Genomic DNA, 24,763 nt, shown 5'->3' with positions numbered 1-24,763 from the left:
AGCAGCAGCAGCTAAGATCAAAATTCCTCCTCGTCCTCCCCTAGCATATATCTGGCTTTGTGTGCAGAGGGGACACAACAGGGTCCAGCCCTCAGCGCCTCTCATGCCCTTCCCCATCTTAGCTAGAGGACTGTTTGTCTGGGGTTCGATGCATTTAAGTCCTTCTTGGCATAGCATCATAAGGTGATCCCTCTTTTCCTCGTAGTAGGAAAAAAAAAAAAAAAAAAAAGAAACAACCCCCCTGCCATTTCATATTGGCTGGTTATAAGCATGTCTCCCATCCTTGCAGCAATTTGAAATGAAACCTGTAAGATTTTTTCAATCACACCTGGATAACACCACCTTCCACTTATTCTTCATTTGAATTTACATCACAGCTATAATTTGGCAGCAATTCCCTCTCCTAGAGAAAACAATGATTGGACAATTAAATGTGAAAGCTCCATGAATCAGTGGATGAGCCACATGAACACAGATTATTTTTTTTTCCATTATAGTCCGACTGCCTTGTGGTCCCTCTGTTGTAAGCTCAGCTTCATGAGGAGAGTTTGCTCCTCAAACTTCCCTTTTACACACGCACAGACCATGGCTTAAAGGTCCCTGGCTCAGCAGAAGGGCACTGTAAAGAAGAGGGGAAAAAAAAAATAGTTAACAACAGCAGCAACAAATGAGGGTCCTAGCCCAAGTTTGGCATGGCCCACAACACTCCCTTTGAGGTAGCTGACTTTGTACTGTTGAAGATCTGAGCTCATATCCCAGTCTTTCAAAACAGAGATGTCTGTCTCACGGCACTTCTATTAGAGGCTGTGCCTGGCTCCGGGTGAAAGCCTGATGGTCAACAGTTTGTGCAAAATCTCAAAGCCATTTCTGAGTCCTTCTACCCAGGGCGCGATGCAAGCATTAGGTGAGGAGGACTAAGATATCCAGGTTTTGCTGTTAACCATAGTGGGGTTCATTCTGATGAAAGCCTGAAGGATGCCCACGTGGACAGACAGCTGTGTTTTGAGTCACAAGAATCAGCAGGACTCTGTGCAGGGACCGACTCCTATGCAGCCATGTCACAACACAGTGACAGAGGAAGAGTCCATGAAGAGACAGTGACAGGGTTAAATCGTGCACTGCTTCAGATCATGCCCACAGCCTCTGAGGAGACTCCTGTGGTCATAACATTCTGCAGAAGTGAGCGCTTTCAGTAACAGTTTCCTCTCCCTCCCTCCTTGAGAGATACCACTAAATCACAAAGTGGACCTGCATGATATGTTAGTGGTGGTGATGCCCTAAGAGATGATGGTCAGGAGCATCAGGACAAGAAGTCAGTGCCTTTGTTCTACAAACAGCTCCTGGAAGATGGAGGGATGAACTGCAGCCTCAGTGATACTGTATGGCAGCCCCTCCTGCTATGGCAGCCCTAGCAATGCTGATCCGTGGATTTGTCTCTCATTTGGTAGCAAGTTAAGTGAAAGACAACACCCATGAAATAAACACCAGCTGCTTAAGTAGGGCCACATCCTTCCCTAATCCCAGACCTGGGCCACTGTGACCAGCACACACTCTCCATGTGGGGTAGGCTGGCTAGGGAGAAGGCTGTGAAACCAGAAGCTGTTACCATTTTGGTGAAAATGTCCACACAAGCATTGCGGATCCTCTCTGGGGTGGCAGGGCTGTCCAGCCTGAATGGTTCAGTCACACCAGAATCCTTCCTCGCTGAGTAGATGGCATCTTTAATGGCATAAAATACCGAGGCAGACAGGAACAGAGGTGGCTCTCCCACAGCCTAGACAGAACAAAAGCAAGAGTGAGGCTGCAGCCTGAAAGAGTCCTGGCCCCGGAAAGACTAATGAGGCTAACAGAAAGATGACAGTCAGGAATTATTCTCTTTCCTCACTCCTTCTTTGTAACTTCTCAGTCTCCCAGATGTGATCAGGAAAGGAAGGCCAAGCCAAAACAGCCCCTCACCTTCTAGACATGAACCTCAGTCTACCAAACACAAAGGCAAAACAGCCTCCACTCTGCCAGGTGTGATCAGTGAGGAAAGACTGAGCTAAAACAACCCCCAGTTGTTCTTTAAAAGGAGAAACAGTAGAAAAACGTAAGCTTTCTAACACAGCAAGGAAAAAGGAACTAACCCATTCCCACAACCTTTTGGATGGTGCTAAAACTGCAGCAAAGGGAATTCAGATAAGGCAGTGGTGAGTTGTCTAGGCAGAAAGCATGATGCTCCATCACTGGAGATCCTTGCAAAGCAGCATGAATGCCTCCCTCAGGGATCACACAAGTATTATCTAATGCTGAGGTCCCTATCAGCCCCTTTTTTCTTCATTCTCTCCTCAGTGCTAAGCGCCCAAATAGTTCTCCTCATTGATAAACATATTCCTGTGGATGGATGGAGGGGACAAGGGAAACGGTAAGGAGCCAGACCAGGCATATAAAGATAAGGATGCTGGGTGGTCTCTCTAAATGCTCCACTGAACCATAAGTAAAGCAAATTCATTGATGCTGTACGTCCAGCCCTGCCCTGTGCAGCCCTCACTAACTGCAGATAACAGCACTGACTGTAGTGGAAACAGCTGAAGGACGCGTGGATTAATAACGGACCTTTAAGGGTGACGTGAGCACTGTGAAACAGTAAAGAAGGCAAAACATGAACACTCAGACACAAGATCTTGGTGTATCAGATCTGGGGAAATGTCACTGCTGGAAGCGTTATCTGCAGTGGTGGCTCTGGTGCCAGGAAAGGGCAACCGGGGAGCTGACACGCAGGGGGAGGCTGGCAGCCTCTGTTAGAACTGAACTGGCACAGCAAAGCCACTTCAGTTCTCTCTAATGGACAATCTAATGGACAAGCAATGTGAAGGTTATTTCAGTTCTTCCTAACTATAAAGGATAGTATACATATTTCTGGTAAGGAATGGGAGAACATCCTCACCCCAGAACAAAGCCAGTGTATAACAAGGTTAACTATTCAGACACATGCATCATTATTTTATCACACTCAGCTTCACAGAATTAGAGAGCAGTAAGAGGCATGCAGATCTCACAGGCATACCTTGGATGAATAAACCGCTTTGCTGTTTGGACAGTCACGGAGAAGAGACACATAGAATTCTGTTGGGATGTCTCCAAACGCTGGGATTTTGTACATCCCAGGCCCTCGAGTGTACAAGTTCCCTTCGGGAGAATAGCGCAGTTCCTCCATGGTGAAGAGCCCAAGACCTTGGACAAATGCTCCTTCTATCTACAAACACATCCAAACAAGGTTACATTCAGGGTTGGTTTTGTTGTTGCTGTTCTTCCCTGCACAAGAACAAGCAGCGATGATTTCCACCAGTTTTCAGCACTACCCTCCTGACTAATTTCCCACTTTTCATTTCTAAACCCTTGTCCCTTCTGCTGAGTATAGCTTGGCACCTTTGCAAAATTCCTATGTTTCCATACAGATGTGGCTGCATTTCCCTGGTAGGTGAAGCAATTTACAAAATACACGCAAACAGATATGCTGTAAACACAGGACAGGAATTTTCTGATGAAACAAATTAAAAAAAAAAATCAATGCCAAAATATCGATTCCTTCACAGGCAGATTAACACTGAATGAGTTGTACTTGCTGATTATTCAAAGGACAAGAAAATTAAAAGGACTGAAGACAAACTATTTTATGCTTTCTATTTCTGCATAAATGCTTTCCTAAGTACTGCATATTGTCAGGTCACCAGCACCGACACCTGCAAAAACATGCTCATATCCATTCAAGTACTAAAGACTTCTTTGCATAATTTTTCTAATGTAAATTTTAGAAGCGAAACTAATAAAAAAAATAGAAGGGGAGCAGCTATGATAGGATGTGCTCAAACAATCCTACATGAAGCAGCTCTGCTCTCTGTGCCCACAGAGAGATCTGGCAGGCAGGCCAGTCTAAAGATTTGGCAAAATTCATTAACCCAGCCCTGTGTACTTGTGTTCCTACAGTCATACAATATCCTCTCTCTCTCCTCTGCACTCTCCCATTCATGGAAGGACACAGGAAATTAAGATATCTGACAGGCTCCATATAGCCCATCTCTTTACTCACAGACCCAAACTGACAGCCTGCAAAGACAGAAAGGCTCCTTCTCCCTTTGGGCACTTCCAAAAAAAGTCTCTTTCAGAAAAAAATGTCACTTTCAAAGAAGTTTCGTTTTAACTACAGCAGAGCTCTGCAACTCCTGCTGTCCTGTAAACCCCAAATCCGGCAGCAGTTTCACTGGAGTTACACTGTATCAACATCTAGAGTTAGCATAGGAGCTATGATGGCTAGATGAGCATGTGCAAATTTCTAACAATTCATCTCTTGGTATATCAAACAACCCTGTGTTTATTACCTTTATTTGCCGAGACGTATAATTGTGATTATTGCTGCACAAAATATGGAAGTAAGCTTGTCCCTGCCCAAGGAATTTGCAAATTAAGTGACAGGTCCAACTTCCTATTGAGATCCCGACGCAGCAGTAGCTGGAGGACAGAATCTACCACCCTCTTTATTGACAGAAGAATTTTCACTGAATTAAATGAGACTTGATATTGACAGATAGGAGTATAAAAATTCAGTGTGGGATTTAGTCTCACATGCCACATTGTAGAAAGTAAGTCTAGGATGAGGTTATTCCATCAGATAATACAGTATTATCTGGATTCACTCCTTAGGCAAGGCAGATGCTGAAAAGCATCACTGTGGTGGTAACTGGAGAGCATCCTGTAGTCTTAATATCCAAAGGAAAAAAAAAAAACCAAAACAAAACACAACAACAGGATATTTCCTGACATAATTCTGTGCCTATTGCATAGTTAAGCATAGGTCAAACTGGTTTTCATAGCTAGCCTAAAATGCCTCACTGGATACCCAAGTTTAAAATTCTCTGTTATCAAAGGCACAACCTGGCGAGGGATAATGGCTCATCTAGAAAAGCCTGAGAGTAGTGTGATCACTTTAACATGGTGGAAATAACAACACTATTTCACTTACCTGCCCTATATCTATGGCTGGGTTCAGACTGGTACCAACATCCATAACAATGTCTGTGCGAATGTTCTAAGAAGCAGAAATAAAGAATAAATCAGCACAGAACATTGAAACTGGTATACCATAGTCTTGTATAAGGAGGAGTAACGTATCCAATGGTGCCCACGCTCGGTCAGTGTTCAACTATCTCTCTCACTCAGCTCAACTCTTCATATTGACTTTTAATCTGAGTTCATCCCTAAAGTAAATCAAAGGAACTCACTGCAGTTTCCCCAGAGGTCCAATGGACCCAATTTGTATCAGTTCCAAGCTGCTAGCGTCAGTGCTCTGTACCTGAGCATAACCAATTAGGTCAGATTCTGATGACTTTTTTTACTTTTTTCTTTCTTTCTAAAAGTCTTCAGTGCTATTTTTAATTATTAACTCAATTCCAGTACGTTTCTGTTCTTTTGTGCTAACACAGTGCTGCTATCTCTTACTTAAGCAAATCCAATAACTTTTGCAATCATTCATTAAGCCTCCTAATATCCCCGCAAGGTAGATAATTATCGTTTTATTATACTTTACGGATTGTTGCACTGTGGAACAGAGGAGTTAAGAAATTTACTGAAGGTCACACCAGACCAATGACAGAGCTAGGAACAGGCTGACACCCAGTATTTGTTCTAACTCCCTGTGAATGTTTCCCTCACCTAAACACACAGGGCTGTTTCATTGCTGATCCCCTCACCTTGTGGTCACCTGTCAGGCAGTCTATCTCAACCTCAGAGCAAGCAACACCGTAACTGAAGTAGCAGAATGGTTTCCCTTCATTCTTTTCAAAGTCATATCCAACATCAGGAATTCTTGATAAAAAGAAAAACAAAGCCACATTTAATTCCGTGAACAGTCAAAATGAATACAAACACATTGCAACTTAGCAAAATCCTTATTCCCTTTTGTTTCATCCTTTCCAACAAGCCCATGCAGAAATGAAAAGCGTAAACAATAAATATAAATCTGCTAAAACTGCCCTGTAATCCAAAACCTGACTGAAACTATCAAACTATTTTAGCCATCTTTATTTTCCCATGAATCTCGGGGCTTGTGAGGACTATTATGAACTCATTCCCACCAATCCAGTGGTAAATCTTTTGCTTTTAGAGTGCAGCTGAACATTTCTTAGAGGTCATTAGATTTCAGAGCATAATCCAGTTGAACCATAAACCAGATTAAAGTTAAGCAATGATTTTAAGCACAGTTCATGGCAAACTTTCTATCTGGCTACTTATACTTTATCTGAAAACTGGTTTATTGAAATACTGACAGTCACTTGGTTAAGATAAAAAACACATTTCAGAGATGCAACAGAAATGAGCTCATATCGTATTTTAGTCCTAAATAGGCTCTTCTCAAAACTGTGTTTAGTTTTTTATGTCAACTCCTCTGCCTCAAAGATGATGGATCTCTGTTTTCCTCGAGCAGTAAATCTGACTAAGAAAAGTGCCTCATTTCAGAAGTGCAGAGAAACCAGCAAGCGTTTAAAGTAGGAGAATGCAATTGAAAACACTGGTATCTGCTCATGCCACAACAGACAGGATACCACTCGAGCCAATTGCCATAAGTAGCTTTGTCCTCAAGGACAACCCCTGTCCCCTTTTTCCCTGCATGACAGTTCTAGTGCAACACTAAGTCACGAGGCTGACACAGAGCAGAGCCCCAGGCAAAGCTGTGATTTCATTATGCCTCCTCAGACCTGGGTCAGCTAGAGTGAAGCCACTTCAGATTTACACGAGATCTGAACCTGGCCCCAAGAGCCAAGGAAACGACTCTCCCCAGCTAGGAGAACGCTAACCTCAGCTTAACATTTCTAGGTAGGAAAGGGCATGCAGCCCTAAGTTAGAGCAGTGACAAAGGAACAGGGGCTGTAAATCCTCCCAGAATTTCCCTGGGTGCAATCGAGTAAGAGCCATGCCTCTACAGTGTGAATATTCACTCACCTGTAAAACCCCGTGGCTGACAGGCTAACACAGTTCTCATAGGCAGCTTTAATCTGGCAAAGTGAACAGGAGTTAAAAAACAGTAATTCTCCAACCACTCCCTGCAAAATAGCTACCCCAAACACATTTCCAGGAGAGCAGGAATAGAAGGTGTTCAGTGACAGACAGCTGTCACGCTACTCAGCTCCACCAGTGCCAAGGGAAACAATGCAGCTGCTTCCCTGAATAGCCCCATCAGCAGCTACCAAGGGCAGAATTTGCCCATTGACAAAGGGATAAGACTGGCTCTTGATTGTTTGGCTCTTAGCTATAGGTTAGATTTTCAACCTCAGAGACAAAGGTTAAACTGACAGTCATCTTGACTTCAGTGAGGCCAAAGGAAATCCTATCCTGATGTCCAAATCACAAAGTTAAAGCTCCTCCCATGAAGAGAAGAGCTTGGATCTGAAAACGGCCTGAAAGCCTTACAGCACATCAATCTCTTACTATTGAAGGTATAGAGATATTCCAGCCAAGGACCGCTACAGGAGGTGGATGGCAGCTCAACAAAGAGTTCTCTCTGTCACAGAATCCCTTCACTACAAATCAGGTTTCTTCCAGTCCAGGACTGTAGCCTGACTACAAAGATATATATAACCACTCTAGACTTTTATTTGGTCAAGTTTGTCATAGACAAGACCCAGAATCTGGAAATATCTCAGTATTAAAGTCATAACTGATGTTTTGGGGATGACCTCTTGCAAGCTTTGTTTACTTCCCTTGCCAGATTTCTGTTTCACTGTCTTTGCTCAAATCTTCCCTACTGAGATGCAGAAGGCCTGAAGGGTATACCTGCATACAGGCTTTGCCAATTAAAACAATCTCCGACAATGCCCACTTGCCTCACGACAGATACAAACAGCTTACCCAGTCTTCCCAGGATCCTTTGGGATTGGACTGTTTGATTGGCTCAAGTCTTTTTAAGATAGTCTGACACGCATTCTAAAAACAAAGAGAGAAATAAGGAATATGTTAAGATTTGAAAAGTTAGCTTATAGTACTAACAGCCCTGTAAGAGTTTCAAAGAACCTTTTGTTTAAATCAATATTGCCTTTAGGACTTTGGCATATCATAAAAAGGAACAAAGTTCACTAACAAATGTCTTGCTATATAGGAAGAAACACTGGCCGAAAAGGATTTTAAAACAGACTGACTATGCTGATAGCAGAAGGGAATCCCAAATACAGCACAGAACTTTCCAGACCATGATACAAAATATCAGAAGTCCACCCATTTATACAGTAACTTTATCCATACCCAGTCATAGCAGGACACTTTAGCATATCTAGCAAGGTGATCCCATAACACTGACAAAAAAAATATTCTTGCCAAAATTCAACCTACTCAGACAAGCTGTGCAGAGAATATTAACAGCCTGATGTTTTTACTTTGCCTTTTCTTTAAACCTGAGAACGGCCTATGCTAAATTCCTCTTTTCAAAGGAAAAGTCACATAGCCTGCAAATATATGCATCAGTAACTCTACCATGTCAGCGACAGTCATGACAATACCATTGCTACAGAAGGTTGTTCACTCTAAGTGTATCAACACTTAGAGGTCTTTGGTTCTGGAGCACAGCCCACAAACCATCTGCTATTAATATTTGCAGCACAATATATTTGTTACAGATAAGGCCGCATAAATTACTAAGAAGTTAGTTATTTAAATAGATTATTTGTTCTGTTCACTTTGAGTAATCACAAACACTCCATTTCAGAACTACAAAAGTACAGCCTATTGCTTTTCTGGACTTTGAGAGTGCCTTCAGAACCATGCGGCCCTGTGTCTCCTCGAAGGACCTGGAGCTGTATGAAACCTGGAACCAGACATTTGGCTGCATTTTTTTCTTTTTTGTTTATAGCTGATGCCCAGGCATGGTATGCAGAGAGGCCCAGCTAAGAAGTGAAGTTACTGAACAAAATTGGTTCCGTTCTACCTCTAACCAGTACAGGACTGAAGGAGCATTTCAAACAACTTGAAAAAAACATAGTCATTCATCATCTAACACTGTCGGTAGTTATAGCAGATAAAGAAGTTATGAGGTATCCTTAGCCTGGAATTGCCTTTGATGATTACGTTTTCCTTAAGCGAGATAAACATGCATGAACTTTTCATGTTCTGGAGTCCCAGCTTATAACCCACTAGTTGAAATAACTCAGCTTCCATACATGGACAGCCATTCCATTGATGTCCGTGCTGACAGATGCAGCTGTTGGAGAGGTATTTGGGACAGTGTTTGTGCTGGTCTCACTGATGTAAATTTTGGAGGTGGGAATTCCCAGCGATCTGCTAGCAACCTGCAGAGAAAAGGTAAGCAATTGGTAAGCACCTCTGATGAGCATTATCATTCATTGCTTACTGCTAGGATCCACACCGCAACCTCTAACCTCTCCCATTCTGAATTTCATTTTTCTTGAAGATTCGGTTGATTCGGTGACTAAGAGCTCACCAGAACATTGTTAAATTTGCCCTTCACCGACTGAATGTGTGTCAGCACACATGTACTCTCTTGCCACAATGACAGGCATGCACCTCACTATTGTGAGATTAAATTCTTCTCTCAACAATTATGAGAATCAGAGGATAAGAGCCCTATTAGATTTCCCTTTCATTTCCCTTCCAAAGCAATGTTGCTCCCTTAGGCCTTTTCAACTATAAAGGCATTAGCATATGGAGATAAATATGTTCGCAATATGACTAATTTTTGTATAAAATATATGTAAACTTTAGGTTTATGGGATGAAAAGAAATTCCCAGAGAAGCTAGATTGTAAGCGTAACCTGCATTATCTACCTAATAAGAGTTAAGATGATGAAGATGCTAATTCTCATACTCAATTGTAATAACACTATGGAAATCTAGGACTGCTGCTGAAACGATTAGGAGGAACTAGTCATGATTTGTTACCCTACGCATGCACATAGAGGAAGTGTCAAGCTGTCTGAGGCAACACTATAGAGTGACTGTAATTTTCCCAAAAAGATGTCTTATTTGGTTAAGTTCAAACTCATCGGTACCTGGATCATTTTGGTGTGAAGTCCTTGACCCATCTCAGTCCCACCATGTGTAAGCAACACAGAGCCATCTGTATACACATGGACCAGAGCTCCAGCCTATAAAAGGGAATATTAATCCAACAGTCATCCTAAATGAACTAGTGAAGTATTTGGCAGACTTCAGTTACAGACTACAGAGAGAATGAATCTGGAACTAGATAAGTGTTGTTCTTCAATGTAATTAAAGCCACTAGTTTACACCTAAGGTGAATTTGGTTTAGTGTCACCAACTCACTAGTAGTTCCAATGACATGGCAAACCTCAGTCAGTATTTTCAGCTCAGAAAGCAGGTGAAGTAACCCAAACCTGACCCTGTGAAACAGCCACACACCCTACCTGAACTTGCTAACACCACTGACAATCCATTCAGTCAGGTCAAATGTGGGAACAGTGTTTCAACTATTGATGAAGAGAGAACAGGCAGGGAAACTAACATAACACAATACCATGAAAACATAGCTACACTGTGGCATCTTTTTAACAGCATTAACTGGTAACCGTTGCGTTGCTCATTTTGGTTTGAAAAATGTGTGCTTGCTCTTAACTAATTTACTGCTTCTCTGAAAAGCTTTGGTTTGGTACAAATGGAGGAAGGCCTGGGGGAAGGAGCATAAATCTAGCTTTTCTACTGAAAAGATGTACAGCACTCACGGACCTGGTTCAGAAATGGGACAGTGAAGCTGATGCCAAATTTGGTAGGAATAATGCACATCCCTCTCTTCTTCCAGCGATTCTGCCTACAAGGAAAGAACATTATTTGTACCCTCATGAAGTTTTCATCACAACTCAATACTATGCTTCCCTCCAACAGCTTGGGTATCAAAACAGTAATTTTTATGAAAGATTTGCTTTGTTTATGAGCCCCAACAAGAAGAAATCCAAACTGAAGATGCTCCCCCAGGCATTATAGAAGCAATTGTCTGGACTACTAACTAATCAGTTGTATATACATGCTAACTAAAAAAGACTAAAATGCAGTGGAAAGCCTTGACATCCATCTGAAAAGTCTAGCTAGATGCAGCAGACCCACCTCCCCTTACAAAATCACGTCATACTACGTCTGATTCCTGCCTTATCTAAGCTACCAGGTCACTGACAGAGCTTTCCTTCCACAGTGAACCTGAAGGAATTTCAAAATGAGAAATTTTTAGAAGTCACTCTGCAAATATATGGGCTTACTTCACATTGCACATGTTGCTAAGAGAACTTCAGAAGTTAGTAGGCAACAGGTATACCCAGTAAGACAGCTCCAGAACACCTACTTGTTAAATTCTTCAATTAGCTTCTTCCTGGCATGATAGCTAGAGCTTGACAAACATTCATCCCAGCATCTTCGTAAAGTAAATCCCTCCAGTTTTTGGTTATAATGAGTCAGGTCTCCTTCATTATAAAGATTGAGCTTTCGCACCTTCCCAAAGAGACATATAAAGGACATGCCAAGTTTAATGCTTCAGGCTAGGTGTTGTTAATGGATGGCATCAAAAGCATGTTGGTTCCTAGTTGTATTTCTCTGCTTCATCTACAGAACAATAGAATTAACAGACATATATCTATTTATGGGAAAAGGGGGGCTAAGACATTAAGGCTGGGAATTTTCAAGAGAGACTTGGACTTAAGTACATTGTTAGTAAGATTAAGGTACCTAGTGCCTTTGGACTTTTTTTGAATATCTGTCCTTAAAGCAAGTGTTACATAATTGACGCTACTAAGGGAATTTAATGAAGCAGAAAATAATCTATGCTATAACATGGCAGTCATACAGAAAGTTTCTTAAGGGCTTAGCAAAAATGAAGCAAAAGCACGTATGCTTAATAATTTTCTGTGGTTGTGGCCAAATCTCAGAGCTTGTTCAAAGGCAGCACCACTCTGAAACTTGTCAGTGGATTTGTACCTCCTCAGGTGGCAGGCCACACTTCCGAGCAAGGTCGCTCATCCAGCACTCAGCAATCATCATTCCTTGGGGCCCTCCAAAGCCACGGAAGGCTGTGTTGGAAGGCAAGTTGGTCTTGCAAACAATGCCCACGCTGCTGACATTGGGGATGTTGTAGGAGTTATCCAAATGTAACAGGGCTCTGTCCATAACCTGGAGAAGAGAAGGAAGGCAGGGGGACACACTTTACATCAATCACATGTCAAACTTCCAACTAGCTGCCAAAACCAGGCTGGAAAGCTCTGAAGCTAATTTTCAACAACAAGCACTTTCTTTTGCACTCTGCAGTCAACACAACTGGATGACCATCGAGGTGCAGCCAGTACTCCCTCCCATTTGTAATGGAGTGTCAAGTGGTATGACACTCTACTGAAGAACAGGACAATAAAAGCACTTCTCTGTTGACACTTATGACCCTGGGACAGACTGAGTTTCAAAGTCCTTTGTTAACCTTTGTTCATGCTGAGCCAAACTACTACTAAATGCCATTACCCACCTGGAAGAACCAGTAATCTGTTACTGGAAAAGAAGTCTTTCTGATGGCAAGCGACTCATCAGCTGGGTTATGGCAGTATGGGCAACTATATGAAACAAAGATTTTCATAGCTATATCTAAACGTCAAGATTTTAGATGTTTGTCCACTAATTTTCCAGATTGGGAAAGGGTGAGAGCTTCTTTCTGGCTTGTGTACCCAGACTTCCAGCAGCAACACAGAGAGTAGACTGGGCATATCCCAACCTTATTTCAACATAGGGCGCATTCCAGTCCCCTGATTCAGACACAGTCAAAAAGACAATTCGCACAGATGCACTCTCAACCAGGCCCTCAGTTTATGCAAAGATATTTGCATATATGCAAAGATATTCTGCTCTGCACAGCACCAACCACGTTGCTAGCATCAAACGTGGCTCTGGTAGAGCGCACTAGCAGTTCTCTCCTACTGAAATGGATTCATTTTTGCAGAAAATTATCAAAGACTCAGAGGACTAGAGAAAAGGAACTAGAATAAACATGACTGATGGTAGGCTATTGGCTTGGTCAATCGCATGACAGAAGAATTTTTTACTCAGTGCAAAAATTCTTGGAGACAAACTCAGACCCATTCTTCCCCTTAGTGCTTGTGAATACAATGTTAGCTTTAGCGAGTCCTTAACTAGCTTGTTGATTTAGGCACTCTACCCTGATCAGCCTAATGACTTGAATATTTCTTATTCCAAGGAACTAACTTTCCCCAAAGCTGGGGAACTATCAGTCATCTTGCATTGTGCAACAGGTTTCCCATCTCGGCCCTCTGTAATGCAAAGCAAACTTTCTTGACCCTTTTGCTTCATCCAAGTTATCAGAGCATCAATAAGAAATATGTGGCACATGCCAAGGCAGGTCAGTTGACTCAGAGAACAGTTGTAGAAGCTCCAAAAACCCATCAAGCTCTGTTTTCAGTCATGTCAGAGAGCACTATGTGCAAGCAACGCTGTAGACAACAACACTCTGAAGTCAGAGCAAAAGGCTGCACAGGGAAACATCTTCTGCCTTGTTAGCCATCAGAAAATTTTACTTACACCGTAAGAGAGGTCTACAGAGTTGCCACCATTGCTGTAGTATGACACCTCCAGACTCTTGACTTTCCCATTCTTCATGAAACCAACCTGTCAAGAGAGTCTCCTCAGTAATTCGTTTTCTACAAAATATTCTGTTTCGTGCTTCCCTCCAAAAACTGAATGGACCTCATACAGGCAAAAAGGGTGACTTGTCCTCTGCTGCAACATAGGACAAGCACAGGCTGCAGCTAGGAAAGCTTCCTAGTAAAGGGTCCATGTATGCATCTTAATCTTGCTCCAGAGAACTCTTCTAAAGCAAGTGCTGGCCGCTTGTCACAGCCACACCTTCCTTAACAGGCTTTTGCTTTGAAAAGCAGCAGCAGTTGGATGAGGATTGAAGAGGAACCAAAATTAACAAAACAAACAGTAGTACAATACTGTAAACAAATGGGGGGCATCTAAGAGCAATGTGATTGTCAGCAAGGGCAAAGTCTTTGTTGCAAGGAAGAGGGAAGTATTTATGCTGAGGTCACAAGAACCGAACCATCTGTGACAAAGGAATTTCTGCAGGACTTTAACAGAAAAAAAATGCTATAAACCCAGCTGACCCGATCCATTTGCAGCAGGGGAGATCAGCAGTGAAACAACCAGAGCAGCAGTTTTTTCACAGTATCTCACTACTCTCTGATGTTTCAGGTGACAACATACATTCATTTAATCTGTGTGCATACCTTGTACCTCCCCAGGAATGGATGTCTCCCACCACTTATCAGCATGTCCTCATCTCGATCCAGCATGCATCTTACCGGGCGGCCAGTTCTGTTAAAGGATACATTTATCAGGCAAAGCCTGAAAAGCATAATACAGTCTCTCCAGACCAAGACTCCTCTTTTTGGTGAGCACTGTCTTTCCAGAGTGGCAATGAGGAGTTAGGGGTAAACTGTTTGGTTTATATATTTTCCTCTTAAGAAAATATCAAGATTGAGTAAAAAAATAATTAAGATCTTAGAGGTTGGAGCCTGTTCATGAAAACTCTTGCAGAGACTTTTATATTAAAGAGAAGGATAGTTTCTTACAGAGACGGATACTAATAACTGAGCAATCATTGTTTTCTAGACTATTTCTCCAGGCCCCCTCTTGGCTTTGCAAGAGAGAATGCCATGTGACTTATATAATAATGCTAGGTAAAGTACTGACTAGCCTTCAGTTTGGCCTTGTTTATTTGCTTATTTATTATCCAAGGAGAAAAACAAGGAGGAGAGGAGGAGCTCGTCTTCATTTTCTAACGATTCTGCCTTCCCAGTGCCTCTCTTCAGGTTGTAAAAATATCTAGGGAATGCCATAGATGTTATCTTGTAACCTCCAGTATATAAAAACAGTGGTTTGGCTGGCAGAGATAAAGGAAAGAAAAAAAAATGCACATGTATTACTGATTAATTCGAGTAAGTAGGTGGTTTATTCAGAACAGGAAAAATAAAGCTGTTTTAAGTACAGGAGCTTCATTCTGGCTGTTCTCTTTCAAAGGTATTTTATCGAATTGTTGATGTGTTGCAACCTCCACCTAGCATTGCCAGCAGGGTGCATCCTCACCTACAAGGGCCGTTTTGGGAAGGGCAGTGTTACACGCAGTGCAAAAATGTCATCTCAGAGGCCACCACAGAAATTTGTACAGTTAAAGATGAGCCCATAATAACACTCCAGAAACCAGAAGCACATTTCCAATCTATGCTTCACAAACAGTTACAGTCTAGGTTCATTCCCTGAGCTTTCAGGGGTTTGAAAAGCGTGGGTTTCTGTTCAGTGGTCTACCACCATTCCTAGGGAAAAATCCAAAGGGAGAGTTTGCAAAAGAGCAGAGAAGCAGTGGTGCAAGGCTGGTGCAGCAGAGTTTTGAGCAAGAAGAGACTCTATTATACAAAACAACAAGCATGGCTAGTGCTGGATTTTGAAAGGGTTTGGAGTGAAGAGGCAGATAATTTGAGACAGAAGAGTTTTCAGAGAGTACCACAGGAACAGGAGAGTAAGGGGTTTCCCCCCCTTTGCTATTAAAAGCTGATATTCCCACATAAGCTTAGCCCCTCTGAGCAGGCTCAATTCATCCTACCATCTAAGAGCCCATGAGACACCTCCCTTGGGAAATGCAAGGCTTGCTAAGAGCTGTACAGTAATAAGACATGAACAGTCTTGAAAGTGGTCCAGTGCAAATGGTGCTCCAGAAAGAGGTAGGCTGGAACAGTCTGAAAGGAAAAAGCCCTGTTCCCCACACCCAAACTTACCTAAAGGCTGCAACAGCCACTGCAGTTGTCAAAATAGTATTCCTAGTCTCTTTTCCTCCAAATCCTCCTCCCATTCTTTTCACTCGAACCACAACGCGATTTGAAGGGACTCCCAATGCACTAGCAGTAAACTCCTAACAAAAAACAGAAGAGCAGAACATGTACAGAGCTGAGCTGGTGTTAAGAACTAGATACCAACACACTGCCTTTCTGCAGCCATTGCAACAGTGAAAATACTTTATTACATTGCAGGTCCTATTGGTCCCGCAATTGGAACCAGTAAGCCCAGTATTTAATCTCTGAGGTGGGAAGGCACACAGTGCTTCAGCAGACAGCATCAGATTCAGGAAAGACTGAGATGAGATGAGGTTACCAAGACATAGGTCTCATTTAGCCCAGGGTTTGATGTCCGTACCACTCTGGCCATTCTCCTTAGTCTCTTATGAGACCTTCGGACAGCCTTGGTGAGTTAAGATGGCAGAGTTGGTATATATAGTCAGTGTTTATACCACCTCTCTTTCTGACATGCCATTCAACAGCCATGCCTCCTCACCAGCTGGCACCCTCTCCAGAAAGGGTTAAGTATGCAATGTTTGTTTGATGTGCTGCCAGAAACATCTCTGTCACCTGGAAGCAGATTCAGGACACCAGCAGGATGGACATGGACTTTAGATCCCATACCCAACTCTAAACCTGCATGGTTCTTCTTATTCAAGACAAGATAGGACCAACTATAAAACAACCATCTATCTAGTCTGAAACTGAGATGCAAATGCCTTTTACGTAGCAGGTTAATGAGACAGTACCTGTGTCTTCATTGGGTTTTGGGTTGACACAAAGAGTTCCATCTCACCATCTTCTCCCTTTGGTACAGCCACAGTACAGTGAGTTTCCAGATAGAAATGCTCCAGGGCATTCCTTTTGTTACAAGGTGTCTCCTATCATGTGCTGCCTGCAAGCTACTGCCCTTTTGACACATGTTAAATGAAAACCCTCTAAAATTGACACTCCTGGTTCAATGCTAAAAAAAAAAAAACCCCACACAAAACTACCCAGACACCACCCCACCCCCCCTTCCCTTCACTTTCTGGAAATCTTCAGTCCAAAACACAAGTGGCTGGCATTTCAAACATAAGCCGGCACAGCATGCCACTGACGCAGCATCCCTTACGATAACAGTGTTTGGCACCTTTCAGACCGCCCTGCTAACACCACTGAGATGAAGGATAAAAATAAATCAAGAATAGTCTAGCTGAGCACATCAAATACAAGGTTACAGACTTTGGAACAGGGGGACAAAAATAGAAACCCAAAATGCTTAAGATGATTTAACTTGGAATCAACTCTCTGTCACTGCATGTGGCTCTTTCCCAGGACATCTTACCTGGCAGCGCTGAGGGTACAATTTCCAGTCATGCTACACACTATTAAATGTCAGAATCAACCTCCTTTTTCAGTCATGGCCCTGGTCTATTCAGCTGCCATGAAAATTAATATTCAGAGCAGTTCTCAAAATCCTATTCCTCTCTTCCTTTTATTCAATTCAGCAACAAAATAGCTGCCTTCATTAGGTACATCAGTGAGAAATGCACATTTGCGTGAGACCACGCCTTCTCTGGTACATCGCAGGGGCCTTTCTCTTGTCTCCTCCAGGGGGTTGGCCTGGCATTCACACAGTATTGCAGCCTTTTAAATAACCTATTCTTCTAGCTCAGAACAATCTCTGCCTTGCCTAGCACAGTGTTTTCCTTTTGTATAGTATAGTACACTATAAGAATCAGTTAAAAACAGCTTATGACACCTTTGATGCGCCAGTACCAATCGCTGACTGCAGAGGAAAGTCTCAACAATGCATACCAAAATACAACAAATGACAGACCTGGAAATGGGTGTTTCAGTTAAATAACTCCCCCCATTCCCCTAGGGGGGCATGCTTCTCTGATCTTTGAGAATAATTCCTTCACACAAGGCTTTGTGCCCGTAACTGATTTAACTTTCCTTTAAGATCTGTAAGAGGGATACAACACCCTCTTAGCAATAAACACATAATTCTCCAAAGGTCTGATGTTTGAGACCCTTCCTCTCAGGAGCAGTTGATCAGTCACATACACCAAGCAATGACATGGGTCTGACAAGAGTATTCCAGTTCACAGCCCTGGCACTCTCCCCTCCTAACTCAAAGAGGTTTGAAACAGTTGTTGATAATTGCTATGTTTACCAATATCTCTACAACTTATTTGGCTGACTCCAACTGAATGAAACCAAGACGCACACCAAAAAAAAAAAACCCTCCTCAAAGGGTTGAGAAAGGCAGTGCCATGTTCTTCATGATACCTACAGCTACCAATGGTGGTGGATCAGGTTTTCAGATGCACATACGTCCCATTTTCATAAGATACAGATGTACACCAAGTTAAAGGAAACTGTCTATAAGATTCAGGCCAGACTATGTCTGGACAGGGAAAAGCACTTATATGGATATGTTTCAGGAAAAAAAAAAAAAAAAATCACTTCTTAGAATATTTGCAGAAGAATGTGTCCCTACATTGGAAGAGGGTGTTTACAGGGGGACAGCTAGCAGCATCCAAGTCTATTTGAAGCTGAAATTAAATCTTGTGTGAGCTATTTGTATATAAACAGTTAGTTGAAACTTAATATGAAATTAATTTAGGCCTGTAAGCCTTACTTTCATGAGTCCAGAATCATATACATAAAAAGGAGGCTGATAGCTTGACCTATTTTGTCACAAACTATCCTATTTTAAAAGAAGTACTAAAGCTTAATCTCACCTTCCAAAATGTGATCAGATTCTTCAAATCCTTTCTTCACATCTCCCTTAGTAATCCTCTTTATAGACTTAAGAAAGGATTGTTTCTCAATTGCCTCCTAGGAAACATAATGAAACAATGAAATTTTTGTGGAAGTGGAATGAAAACAAAGCTTCCTCTGATTGAAGAAGAAATATCCAAGATAAAAAGCACAAGAACTTATCAGACACTAACTACAGTAACAGCCAAGTGACTTGACTTAAAGCAGTACAAAATTGTTGGCAACACAGCAATTTCACAATAAACACCATAACTGGACAATCTTAAATTGCTCCTTCTGACCCATTTTACATTACGGATTCAGAACCTCAAGGTCTGTAGCCACCAAAGCTATGACTGACAACTTATGTTAACTATAGCCTGTGACCCTGAAGGGAAGAAAAAGGGGAAAAACAAAAAAAAAGAGAAAAAGAAAAGAGACAGGAGAAAACTAAACCTCTCAGATGGAATGAGAACTTCTGCTGAAATAGTTCACTTCTGAGCTAATATACAATAATCTTTCTTGGGGAAGCTTTACAAACGCATTTCACTTTTGCCAAAACTGAAGCTTTCCATAATGAAAAAACCCACAGAATGATCAAACAACAACAACAAAAAAATCAGCACATTTTTGGCTCCACTCATGTTCTGTGGTTGAATAAAAAACTAGAAGCCTTAGAAAAGGAAAAGTTCTCACACATTGTTTGTGAACCCACAAATCATACGAACAACCCAAAACCTCTGTCCACAGATGACAGCAGTGATGTCTGTACTAGACAACGCACAGAGTCTTTGTATTTGCATGAATACAATTCACATTACAAACACATGGTATGAAATAATTAAAAAAATTAATCAGAATCCCATGGTTCTAATTTCTCCCTAATAAGAATGGCTTTATACATTTTTTTTCTTATTTCTAGACATGATGCTGTATTAGATATTATCATTTGCTTTTACTGTCACATAAGGAAATCTTGTCAACAAGCCTTCTAGTTAAAAAAGAAAAAAAAAAGAAAAATCATGAAATGATAACAAGTTGTTGACATTAATTTATTCAGCTTTGAGAAATGCCACTTTAGGGCTGTGTCCATACAGTCAGTGGAAATGTTCACAGTGGAGAGCGAACTCTTGAAAAATAATTTCATCAGCTTAGAAACTAGACAAGTGGTCTCCAGAAATCTCAGAGAAGCCGTGCAGTGACAGGGCTAGAAGAGACATTTTCACACCCTACTATTGAGTGTTATAAATCAGAGAATGAAGAATGAATGAATACCAATGAAGCCAGCATGGTCATACCAGAGAACACTGAAAGCAAGCACTTGTGCATAAGAACGGAACTAACAGTAACCTTGTTAATTTAAACTAATTTGCGGTGAACACAACATATTTACCAGAGTTTGGGGTTTTTTTTTTCCGCTTTAAATAACCCAGAACAAGTTAATGTACTCCCAATCAGTACCACATCAAAGGTGTGTCCTCTTTATATTTAAATATACAAGTTATTCCTTCTATCCAGATCCTGCTGCGCCCACAAAGACTAACAAAACACGTGGCTAAATAACCACGTGTGTGAGAACAGAAGTTAACTACACATCAGGGAGTCCCAAGCTAACCACAGAAGCAGATCTGAGCCACCTTACCTGAATTGTGACAATAGGTTTTAGCTCTTCGTATTTGATCTTCACAGCTTTAGCCGCTCTTCTGGAATGTTCTTGTGTGTCTGCAAGAACTCCACCAATAATATGACCAACACAAGTGACCTACAGGCAAGATTAGGACCCACCATCATTCAGTGTATATATATGCAGTAACTGAGAGGCTCATGATAATTCTCTTCATCTATTCCTTTTGTGCAGGTTTTTATTCAGACCAGTCTATTTAAAAACAGTCAAGTGAAAACAATCACAAACAACTCCAGACATTAATTGACTGAGTGAGCCTGCAGTTTAGAGGAGAAAAGTGCAGATAACACAGAGGAGAGGGGCATGGGGCAAAGGGACTCAGGCCTTCCTGAATTTGGCACCAAGATTTCTATTAGCTCCAGTACAATTAGGATTTCTCTCTGTATAAGGTTGAGGATTTCAATGGACAATATGAGAAAACTTATCTCCTGATCAGTGTGATTGAAAAAGGCTATTTTTAACTACATACCACATCCTCAGCAAAGACAGTCTCATCATTAGCAATACCAGTGATGTTACTGCCAGGAACATCCTTGGCGGAGACAAAACACACGAACCCAGGAACACTCTGGGCTTCAGATGCATCTATAGAACTAAAGAAAGAAAGGAGGAGAGGAAGCATTATTATTTCTCATTTTTCTTTTTGCCAGTGCTTCAGAGATACCGATCAATTTTCAGGCCTGATTCACTAAAGTCTGGCTATTCAAAAGAGGAGGAGTTTGTCAGAAGAATATCATGTGAGACCAAGACAGAAAGGGCAACATATTGGACTACAATCATTTGGGAGCTATATAATAATCTGAATCCCCACTGTGAGTCTGATCATCAGTCTGCTGCTTTGAACTGTACTGTATCATACATCATCTCCCCAAGACATATCTGAGCTTGATCCAATCACTGTGAGTACTAAAGATCCCTTGGCACCCTTTACCAAAGACAGACTGGTGTTAGTGGTGGTATGCCTCCACTGTCACCTTAGCTGCCATGAGTCTTTGAAGGCAAGATTCCTCCCCGTCTATTGATAAACATGAAATTTTACTGCAGACACGTACCATCTACCGTGAGTTCACCTCTAGAGAAAAATGTGGCTGTGAGTCAGGGAGAAGTTGTTGAGTATCAATCACAAGGAAGCTGCAGGGTATTTAAAAGGATGCTAAAGAAATGACACTCCAGAAGACAGAGTTTCATGAAAGGCTTTCTTTGGTAATCAGCAAAAGAGGTATCTAACCGAAATGTTTGTCTGCTTAAATCATATACAGATGTAAAACTAAGTGACAAGCAGGATGGAAAGTAACTACAAAAGTGCAATATAATTGAATTTTTATATGGAACACATAAAAATAATGTATTACAAAAGATTCTCAAGCTCCCTTTGCAATATTTTGTACATTGGCTATGTAACTGGCCTGCTTTACAAGGCAACTGTTGCAAATAGAAAAGCTGTGGCTTTGTCTCTGCTAACTGAATGATTTATTGTCTTCTGTAAATTGCTGCAATTTTTTCAGCATGCCTGTTTAGATTCCTGAAACTCCAAAACAAACTGTGCCTGAAAGTAGCTGTTTATGCATCACAGTCAGCTACAAACTTTTTAAAAAAGACATTAAATGTCTGAATGAACTTTCCCACATGAACTCTTAGACAGTAGGGACTGAAGACAATGCTATTTTTCTTTGGAAAGTTCACTTTCCCGTGCTTCTGCAGTAATGCCTCAGAAACAATCCCCTGACAGTTTCCCTTAGTTTAAATACAGAGGCAGATTATTTCTAATTTACGCTTGGTCAAAATCTGACTCGGGTGAGGTTGAAGTTTTCAGAGCCAATATTTCAACTGGCAAAATCATAGGCTGAGATACTTCTGTCACCTGATGAAATATTCTGCCACTTCCTCTACAAAACAATACAGGCTTACAGCCTGAAACGTAAGTGTGCAACACAAATGCAAAAGAATGTGTACAGCAATCATTAGAAAATACTGAATATTGTGGCCACAGGCATAGATCTGTTGCTTTCCCTATTGCCCCATCTGCACTGGTAGCAGTAACCATGTTTATATGTGTGCAGCACTCATCAACGACCATGTTGCAACACCTAAGACTCAACTATGATGACAGAGCAATTTCTTTCATAACCTGGGAGTCGACTACTACATCTGTGCATCCACGACGACCACGCTGCCCATTCTGTGTTAGACCGCTGTGGGAAACCTCTGATCAGGAAGCCTAAATAGGCAGGAAGTATTGCCTAAGGAATAAACAGCACATCACAAGGCTACTGAGGATGACACGAGGCAATGTAATGCAGCATCCCACATCAAAACAGTTGAGAGCAGATGGGAGCCTGCAGAGCCACCACAATGTAAGCGCAATTAGTGATTAGGGGGGCAGTCAGTCCCACAATACAACAGCATTAAAACTCGTATGAGAATGTAGGTGCCATTACCTGCCAGGACAGGCATTCTAGAGTTGGTCACTGTTATTATAAACTATGCATCAGTCATGCCCTGCATGGACAAAATGTTTTCAGACAGCTGCATTTCCAAATACTGAGCTACTCACCTTGCTACAGCCAAGCACAAACAGGTCTACATCTAATAGCTGAAGCTAACTCACATAGGACTTTTATGCAGAGGGCTTGATCCTAGCCAGTGTAAGCAAGCACCATGCAAGGCAAAAACCAGAAGACAGTACACACACAGACAACTCTCCAGCAAGAGTGCTGTGGTGGAACTGCGTGTTACAATCTAAATTTTTAGGCAGATAGGAGAGAGCATGTTGAAGCTGCATGCTTTAGTTAGTGATCAAAATGGCATCTCCCTCCGACATTGTGGTGCTCTCCTACCCTGCTCCTTTTTAATCCTGCATATTTGAGTATAAGAGATGGGACATTCAAGAAGGTTACCTAGGGCTGAGGGCTTTGTGCTTCAGCAAAGCTCCGAGTTTGGTGTTAATTCCTTCATATTCCCACTGATGCAGACTTGCAAGGCAGCTGTGACACATACAACTCACCTCCATGTAACAACGTGCAACGAACTGGAGTTCCCACTAAGGCAAAAAGCTTTCCCTCACCCACAACGTGACTGGTCAATGTTTTCTAAGCCACCAGGCACTGCATGCTTCCAACATCTGAAACTCAGAAGCAACACTTACAGGATCTTAGCATGGGCTTTGGTGCTGGTCACCAGCGTTAGATACAGCTCATTCTCATAGTGAGGGATGTCATCGCAGTAAACAGCTTCTCCACATGCTTGTTTGGCTGCTGAAACGTGCATCAAAGGCCGTCCCACCATATCTTCAACGGCCTGCCCCTTGGGCACTTCCTGGAGTAAAACACATGACTGACTACTACTGCTTAGATTGCAGGGGAGAGAAGCATTGACAGGAGAGCAAAAGGCACCATGAGACTTTCCAGTGAGATGGGGAATAGGATGGGAGCTCAGTCCTGTGGAAAAGAAAGGTAAACAAGACAGAGTGGCTATACAGAGGGGCTGTAGAGAATGAAGTGGAAGGGATTAGGTTTTTGAAAGTGCTATGGAAGAGAAGGGTTTGATGTGACAGGTTGCATAAAGGGTTTGAGTTCTGAAGCTAGCTTCTACTCTGAAAGCTGAAGAGAGCAGGTCATTAACAGAGAAATAGGGAAGATGATACATCCTGACTCTGAAGCCTGAGAGATGGAAAGAAAGGCAGGCTGTAACTAGGGAAAGCAGAAGGGCAATTTCAGTTTGGATATGGAGCTGGCTGCAGGATGAAAGTGCTACCCACAGCAATTTTTATGAAGCTGTACACATCAGGAACAGTCTCGGGCATTGACAAGAAAGAACATTGTATCCTAAAGCAAGGAAGGGACTGAGATCCAAATACAAGCCTTCAGTAATGGCATTATATATGTTCATGTATTGCCAATACTCAGGGAGACAAGAAGATAAAAAACACAGTTTGAGCTACAGAAAAGCCTGGGTACTGCTACTTACTTGGAAGAGCTGGGCATTTGCAATGGGATCTTTGTGAAACAGCTCTGTAGCACTCATGTAGTTCGAGGGGACGAGCTCACACAGATTGTTCTGCCAGAGACATTAAAGAACAATCACTTCCCTGCTAGTCCCTTTCTCCTGTTCCCCAGTAGCCCAGGATATTCTCCATCCTCCAGTGAAGACAATTCATCTTTTTACCAGGTGAAAGGCAAACAGGGCTCAGGCTCAGTGCAAAGAATAGGCACAGACCCACAAGAGCAGCTGTAATGCAACAAAGGGGAGATGTCCAGGAACCTACTGTGAACCCACAGATCAGCATCCTTCCACAGGAAGGTGGGGATGCCACCAGGAAGCAAGTAGGAAGATACACTAGTCACTGTCATGCAGTTAAGGAGTAGAGCAGCTCTAGCAGCTATTGCAACACGGAGTTTGTTATCAGATACAACTCTGCTTGAATCTGAACCCTCCCCATGCCTTCCCCACCAAGACA

The 24,763-nt window shown here is 42.0% G+C and overlaps 1 protein-coding gene across 1 annotated transcript in view; it reads right to left on the bottom strand.

Moving 5' to 3' along the window:
- Positions 1 to 276: 276 nt before the first annotated feature.
- Positions 277 to 24,763, bottom strand: part of XDH (xanthine dehydrogenase) — a 51,364-nt gene continuing 26,877 nt past the window's right edge. Inside the window, 21 exon segments of the mRNA XM_009881843.1 lie at positions 277 to 619; positions 1,607 to 1,774; positions 3,047 to 3,235; positions 5,000 to 5,065; positions 5,727 to 5,841; positions 6,976 to 7,028; positions 7,882 to 7,956; positions 9,183 to 9,311; positions 10,032 to 10,127; positions 10,726 to 10,807; positions 11,333 to 11,478; positions 11,962 to 12,153; positions 13,561 to 13,647; positions 14,271 to 14,358; positions 15,816 to 15,949; positions 16,622 to 16,733; positions 18,589 to 18,701; positions 20,266 to 20,385; positions 20,777 to 20,900; positions 23,453 to 23,622; positions 24,274 to 24,363. Coding sequence (XP_009880145.1) covers positions 569 to 619; positions 1,607 to 1,774; positions 3,047 to 3,235; positions 5,000 to 5,065; positions 5,727 to 5,841; positions 6,976 to 7,028; positions 7,882 to 7,956; positions 9,183 to 9,311; positions 10,032 to 10,127; positions 10,726 to 10,807; positions 11,333 to 11,478; positions 11,962 to 12,153; positions 13,561 to 13,647; positions 14,271 to 14,358; positions 15,816 to 15,949; positions 16,622 to 16,733; positions 18,589 to 18,701; positions 20,266 to 20,385; positions 20,777 to 20,900; positions 23,453 to 23,622; positions 24,274 to 24,363 — 2,400 coding nt within the window. The 3' untranslated portion in view covers positions 277 to 568.

Source organism: Charadrius vociferus, unplaced genomic scaffold, assembly GCF_000708025.1.
Source record: "Charadrius vociferus isolate BGI_N301 unplaced genomic scaffold, ASM70802v2 scaffold610, whole genome shotgun sequence".
Lineage (NCBI taxonomy): Eukaryota > Metazoa > Chordata > Aves > Charadriiformes > Charadriidae > Charadrius > Charadrius vociferus.
The sequence above is the reverse complement of the archived record's forward strand: the minus strand, read 5'-3'. Positions and strand labels throughout refer to the sequence as shown.